A 7,887-nucleotide genomic window follows, 5' to 3' on the forward strand; every position below is an offset into this window, starting at 1 on the left:
ATTATTGCCCACCCTGAATTGCTTTCTGGTGTAAATAAAGCTCCTAACAAGCAGTTCCACCTTGCCTCTAAACGTATTAGTAATGCTATGAAGAAGATGATTTTAAGCATCAGATGATAATTGAGCTAACAGAAGTGCTTAACACACAATAAATGTTCATTGCATTTTAATTGTCTGTTTTTTTGGTGTGTGTGTGTGTGTGTGTGTGTGTGTGTGTGTGTGTGTGTGTGTGTGTGTGTGTGTGTGTGTGTGTGTGTGTGTGTGTGTGTGTGTGTGTGTGTGTGTGTGTGTGTGTGTGTGTGTGTGTGTGTGTGTGTGTGTGTGTGTGTGAGAGAGAGAGAGAGAGAGCGAGCTGTGTTTGGGTCTCATGTGTTTGTCCATGGAGCCTTAGGGTGTTTCCCCCATAAATCTTCACTGGAGGACAAACTGTCAATAAATCAATCATTTATTTATATGTCACTAAAGGTGCGGCAGAATGTTAACAGTATACATCACAGAAAATAAGCTGATACGGCACTTAATAACTTAATATGGTACAATAAATATCAAAAGTAAAAAAAACTTGAGTAAAAAAAAATCTAAACTCTGGCTAAAAACATTTTAATTTCAAGGACCCCCAGTTTGGTATGCATATTGGCCCACGGACCCCATAACTCTGAGATTTCAAAATGCCTTTTGGTCAAAGGGTTCCGCTAGAGGAAAAGCCAAAAGTTAACCAAAATCGGTAGGGTTCATTCTCCAGGGAGTATGAATCTGCCCAGTAGCTTATGAGATTTCTTGTGTGCAACGGTGACATTTTGGCCAGTGGGTCACCAAAATCAGACTGGGGCATGAAGGTATATTATTCTCTCAAGAGTCAGCACTACTGCCTCAAACATGTTACTAGGAATAAACACAGAAGCACCCAGAAGGAAGTTGGACAGAAAAGGGGAGGCCAAATCCCAGTTCCTGTTAAACACCAAAAAGGAGGTTGTGCCTCCACAGGTCAAAAACTAAGAAAAATAAATAAATATTGTTTTTCTTTCCTTTTTTTTTTGAACAGAATGGCTTCCCAGATTGAGATAAAATGACCTTTATTAATCCCTGAGGAGAAACTGGCCAACACGACAGCAGCAGCAATTCCAGGTACAGAGAAAGCAAGAACAGCAAGTAATAAAGATCTCAATAAAAGGAGAAAAATAGATCAAATAGCCATCTACTTGAAGGCGGACACACTCGTTGCGCTTGTTTCCATGGCAATCCAGCCAGTAGTTTTGGAGATACAGTATGTTTTCCAGAGCCCAGGGTCATCATCAGAGCTGAAAATTGCCTCTGAACTTTGGCTAGGATTCTATGAAGCACTAACTGATCTGAGAGGTCTGATAAGAACCATAAGTATCGATCATAATATTTTTAAAGATAAGTTTAGTTATTGTCTGGATAGTGCATTTATTGATTACATAAGAGTTACATTCCCAGTTTGATTCCAGCTGGAGAAGCTGCATTGCTTTTGGCCCTGTCTCTGTGTCATTCTATCTAATACAGGGGTTCCCAAACTGTGGTGCGTGCACCCCTTGTGGTGTGCGAGCGCCCACCAGGGGGTGCGTGACCTGCCATCTAGGCAAACCAACCTAATTGGTTTGCCTAGATGACGCCCCGGGGGGGTGCGTCATCTAGGTCAGGATGTAATAAGGGGTGCACAGCTAAATAAGTTTGGGAACCGCTGATCTAATACAACACCCCGCCCCAATTGACCACTTTTAACCTTGCGTCCCTATTTTGGCCATTCAATATTTTTGAAAACTGTTCACGATGGGACACATTGTGAGCTTGTAGATCGTCTATTTTCATACAACACTGTCGTATGACGTAGTATAAAATAGAGATTAAAGGGAGATGAAACCCTTTGATTAGTTTGTTTTTCCAGTTCAGGTTAAAAACTACATCAGTGTAAAACATGACAGGCTGTACAAGACTGACCCTGAGCTAATGAAATGAATAATGGGTGTGTTACAGTCAGTGTTGGGCTCGTTACTTAAAAAGAAGTAATATAAACAAGTAATACATTACTCTTTTCAAAAGTAATATTACTTTACTTATTACTCCCTGCCAAAAGTAACGTGTTAATTACCAAAGTAACTTTTTTATTTCATTTGATGCAGTAATGGTCTTTTTCTTTTTTTTTCTTTGAGGTATTAAAAAGGTCTTAAAAGTCCTTAAATTGTCAGTTCACTGTCATCTGGGGAACCTACCAAAATCATGTGGGGGTCCCGACCCACAGGTTGAAAAACACTGGACTATGGTTTTCACACCCATGGCTCTGGGCACACCTAAATTTAACACAACAATTATTAATTTAATTAGCTGCAGCTGTGTAGCTTACTAGCTTGCTATTTTTTAACCTGAACTGGTAAACAAACAATATCAGTCTAGGATTTCATGGCCCTTTAAGTGTTATAAGAAAATGGCAGCAGCAGTAGACATTGGTAATGTGGTTTTTGAAACTGAGATCATCATCTAATGCAACGGCCTCAAGAGACAATAAACCATATTCATAACACATGTGCACAGGTTTGATCTTAATTTGGCATCCCACCCATTCGGATGCTATCAATGCATTGAATGGGACATTATCACATTTGAAGCCGGTGAATTTGTAGGATTTGTTGGATTCATTTTGATAATGTTCAAAATGTCTGTGTAAGAACAAAATTGGTTCACACATGGTCACGAGTCACAACCACAAATCTGTTTAAAGTTTTATAGCAGGTCCATAGCCATGAAATATTAAATAAAATGCAGTGGGTGTGAAAATATAAGAGTTACTATTTTCAGAAAAAATAATCATTTTAAGATGGTTTTGTCTAGCCTAATAACAAATTGCACAAGGAAAATCAAACATGCACACAAACACATCCACAAGGTGTGTGTAAATGGCTTATCTGTTTTGTGGATACGCTGGCTAATCAACCAGGCCTTGAGGAGAGATTATAGATTTATATCTGAGAGTGACAAGCATTTTATAACCATTGCCATGGGAGATTCTCTGTAATTTGTGCACTGTCTCTTGGCCTGTCACAATTATTAAATAATCCCCTGATCGGAATTATTTGAGATAATCACAATTAATTTGCATAATCGTCATAATCGTTTCCATATCAAAAAATGTTGTTCCATTTTTCAAACGGTTTCAGTGATTATGATTAATGTTGATTATTTATGAGTTCTTGTAACTATAATTATACAGTGTTCTAAGCAGATTATAATGCATTGTAGACATGGGCTTCATAGGAAGTGTTACTTTAGGTCTCTATGGGTGACCAGCAGTTATGAAGTATCATGATAATTGACCTTATAGATAAATAGATTTTTATTATGTGTCCTGTACCACATGATGCCCAGCCTGCACGGCTTACAAGACACTTGCTCACTCAACATTTAGGCTACATACACCAAGATACACCACAAACAGAATACATAAACATATTTATTATAAGTCATCATAAAATAAGCATTATGAGCATTCATGAGTACTAATATGATACAGTGTCATATGAGGACTAATGCATTATACGTATGTTTATATATATTGTACGGCACATTTCAACAAGGCGATTCAATGTGCTTTACACAGAACTTCAAGCAAAGGAAACACAATTATACAATTAGGACATTAGGATGCATAAAACTAAATAAGTAAACAATAACAGATAAAAATACAGTGCAGAAGAGAAAGAAAAAACAAAAAGAAAAGTAACTCAATCAAAGGCAGCGGCAAACAGAAAGGTGTTAAGTTGTGTTTTAAAGAAAGTATAGTGTATTATTGACATGGGCTTCAGTTCATAAAAAGTGTTACCAAAAGGATCACAACAAAACAAGTGGAAAAAATACCACTGATTTTGAATGAAATGTGTGTGGAGTTCTGCACCACCGGGCACTCAGTCAATACACCATGATCACAGACTGTGTTCACTCACCAACATGTGACACTGAAGATTAGCAGCCGGGTCCCTCAGCTGCCACTCAAACCAGACAAGAGGGAAAGGGACAAGAAAAGGCGACCGCCATTTCATGACATTTTACTGTGCTGGTTCCACGCTGAGGAGGACAGCTACTCTTGAGCCTCTGGTGAGGCCGGGATTGGCAAGATGGAGGAGAATAAAGGAGAGAGATTATTTGCACTCAAGGCTAGCAGCATAACGTAGTTGGGAAATGTTCCACAAAGACTGTTGATAGCTCCAAAAAAACAACTGTACCATATATATTTATTTTTTATAGATATATTTGCCCTATTACCTATGCTGAATACAATATTGCAAAAGACACTGTGCTAACTCAACAGTACAACATAACACAAATAATACTAATGATAATAATAATGGATGTAGCCTAATTAAGTAAAACATTGAAATATTAAAAACTAGATCAGATAAGAAATTAAGTTAAAATAGTACAAGTAAGAACGGCAGGTATGATAATTTAAGGAAGGAATAAGTTGTGAAAATCTTTAGCAGCAATGGGGGGGAAATGATCACATGTATGTGTCAGATTTTGACCCCCAATTAACCACATAAGACTATGTTATACTTTGACATATGACAAATAGTGAATGTAGCCGATCTACAAGCCCAGTGTGTCACATTGTGAGCTTGTAGATCGCTATTTTTGTTATTCTATCATTTTTGTTATTCTGTCTATTTTTGATACATCTCATCAGGAAAACTCAGCAAAGGACCACAGACCACAGTCGAAATCAGCAGAGTTTAGCCGGGATTCTCATCACCCGGTTACCGTGATGGGCTGCCATTTGGAGGCACAGCAGACGCCTTGATGATGTACCTAACTGTAGAGGCACTTCAATCAAAAAGGTAACTAACTTAATCCCTTAGAGGCTTACCTCTAAGCCTCTAATCACATATTACAAGGTTGTACACACAGTACAAATCCTCAGTGTTAATTATTCCATTCGTAACCCTGAGAGTGTTCCAAATGATTCCTATTGGTTACATTTTGACACTGGGAGTTAAAGGCATATTATGTCACTTTGCCCTGTGTTTACATAACACAACTATATTAAAAAAATGTATCAATCATTTACCTCTATAATAGCAGTCATCAGCCACTTAGTGTGGTGGTTGTTTAACTGCAGAAACACATTTCCCTCTCAATATATGTTTTCACTGTTTGTTTTGGTAGATTTGGTAGATTGGGCAACCAAAACAAACAGTGAAAACACCAAAATATAGCGAAAATATAGTGTGTTTTTATGTCTTTTTTTATGCCCAGGCCGGGCAGTGTGTTTCTGCAGGAAAACAACCACCAGACTACTGCAGTTGCTGATGACTGCTGGTGTAGAGGGAGAATGATGGGTAAAATAAATAATGTATCTTTTTGTTATGTAAACAGGGCAAAGTTACATACTCTGCCTTTAAATTAACATTCAGGATGTTGCCGTGCGGGCACTGTGGCATTTGATTTCCAATTGACCTGATGTGCCTCCCATCACCCTGTGGCATACTCTAATGAAGAGCATGAGTGCAAAGATGTCTCCTACACAGTCAAATCCTCAGTGTGTACACTCAAGAGTGTAACCCTGAGTGTACAATTGCACTCTGACTTACAAATGGATCTATTAACTTGATCTGATTTCTAAAGATGTGTCTCAGTCTGGACCAGACTGAGATCACATTTCAAACCACCCTGGAATGTGGGTCAAATCTGGATAGGTCAAGAAGCAGATGTTGGCCAGTCTGAACAAGAGTTCAATTCAGTGTGCTTTACACAGAACATTAAGCTAAGGAAAAACAATTATACAATGACATTAGGATGCATAAAACTAAATAAGAGATAGAGTTACAGTGCAGGAGAGAAAGAGAAAAGAAAAGTAACTCAATCAAAGGCAGCGGAAAACAGAAAGGTCTTTAGTTGTGTTCAAAGAAATAAGAGTAGCAGCAGAGTCAGACCTGCAGTTTTCTGGGAGTTTGTTCCAGATATGTGGTGCATAAAAACTAAATGCTACTTCCCCACGTTTGCTTTTGGTTTTACGTACAGAAAGCAGACCTTTCCCAGTTGACCTGAGAGGTCTGGATGGTTCATGATATCGTACAAGATCAGAAATGTATTTTGGCCCTAAACCATTTAAAGCTTTATGGACCAACAGTAGTATTTTGAAATCAATTCTTTGACACACAGGGAGCCAGTGTAAGGATTTAAGAACTGGAGTGATATGCTCCACTTTCTTGGCATTAGCAAGGACTCGAGCAGCAGCATTCTGAATCAACTGCAGTCATCTGATTGATTGACATGTTTTTCTAGATCCTGCTGAGATATAAGTCATTTAACCTGTGCTATATTTTTTAGATGATAGTAGGCTTTGTGATTGTGTTAATGTGGCTGTTTAAATTTAGGTCTGACTACACCAAGATTTTTGACTTGCCTAGAGGTTTTTAACATTACCAATTGGAGTTTGAGCGCTGACTTTTAATCTGTCTTCCTTGCCTCCAAAAACTATTAAACTTCAAATCAATTAAAACAAAACAAAAATACAGAGGGATCATGAACATATCAGCAAACTGAGGATCTGTAGGACACCAGAGACACATATTGCAGCACAAGACATAACATACATCAGGTCAACAACTACAAAAAGGATAAGAAAATAATAATTTGGTATTGTTTTATTTTGTTGTTTTCTATAATCCTTGCAGAACTCAGCATGTGATTTTGTCCACACAGATGTGTAGTTAGTGTTGCAATAGATACAAAATAGTCTCTGTTCTCTAGATATGATTCAATCTAGTTTAGTACTGTGTCGTAATGTCAAATGCAGCACTGAGATCTAGTTATACTAAGACTGCAATTTTGCCACTGTCTGTATTTAAGTGGATGCCATTGAAAACTTTGACAAGAGCAGTCTTGCTGCGGTGTGGTCGAACACCTGACTGGAAGATATCAAGCTGTTTGTTGAAATACAGCTTTTTCAATTATTTTGCTTAGTTTGATATGGGCCTGTAATTGCTTAATAGTGACGGGTCAAAGTCATTCTTTTTTAAGAGTAGCTTGAAGACTACTGTTTTCTGGGTCTGTGGGAAGCAGCCTGGTTGAAGAGATGTGTTGACAATTTGTATAAGATCTGAGGCCATGCAATTTGAAACATTTTTAAAAGGCCTGTTGGCAGAATATCAAGGCAACAGTATAGGAGGATTTCAGATGCTGTATGATATCTTCCAAGTTTTCGTGATTGATCAGATTAAATTGTGGGGTATTTGAGTTAGTTTGAGTAAGAAGAAGTAAAAGTAACGATACCACATTGGGTACAAATTATTTGTTCAAGTAAAAGTCTAGCAGTCAAAATTCTATTTAGTCAAAGTACAAAAGTATTAGTATCAAATTATACTTAAAGTACTCATTATACAGAATGCCCATTTCAATCATATCTATCATGTTATTGGGTAATACTTATTAACCACTTAAGCCCTATTTTAAAAAATGCCGATCTACAAGCTCGATCAGATCGGAAGTTTGAAAAAGCCATCATTTGAATAATTATTAATAATCTAAATCTGCAAAGTTACTATAGTAACAAGCTGTCAAATAATTGTAGTGGAGTAAAAGGTACAATATTTGCCTCTGAGATTAAGTATAAAATACCAAAAAATTGAAATGGTCCAGTAAAGTATACACCACTGCTGGTTTGCAGGGAGATCTTCTGACCTCCGGATAGTGAGGATACTCTCTCTACAGTATGTGAGGATTGATGAGGCTTAATAAGCTGCCTGCCGTGCAGGGTGATCAATGCCTTGCTGCCTGTAGCTCTTGCCGCGGTGCTGGTAGCACTTACTCCTCATCTCTACAATAAGTACATCCTCATAAAGCATATGTCTGTCGTACCTGACAGGTTGCACTCAG

General features: G+C 37.9%; 1 protein-coding gene across 1 annotated transcript in view; it reads left to right on the forward strand.

Annotated features, from left to right (window-relative positions):
- Positions 1 to 396: 396 nt before the first annotated feature.
- Positions 397 to 7,887, forward strand: part of arrb1 (arrestin, beta 1) — a 33,485-nt gene continuing 25,994 nt past the window's right edge. Inside the window, exons 1-2 of the mRNA XM_084063755.1 lie at positions 397 to 1,125; positions 4,697 to 4,847. Of these exons, the coding sequence (XP_083919881.1) occupies positions 4,810 to 4,847 (38 nt within the window). The 5' untranslated portion in view covers positions 397 to 1,125; positions 4,697 to 4,809. The remainder of the gene's footprint in view (positions 1,126 to 4,696; positions 4,848 to 7,887) is intronic.

This window comes from Gymnoscopelus microlampas, assembly GCF_963454915.1.
Source record: "Gymnoscopelus microlampas genome assembly, chromosome: 8".
In the NCBI taxonomy this organism is placed as follows: domain Eukaryota; kingdom Metazoa; phylum Chordata; class Actinopteri; order Myctophiformes; family Myctophidae; genus Gymnoscopelus; species Gymnoscopelus microlampas.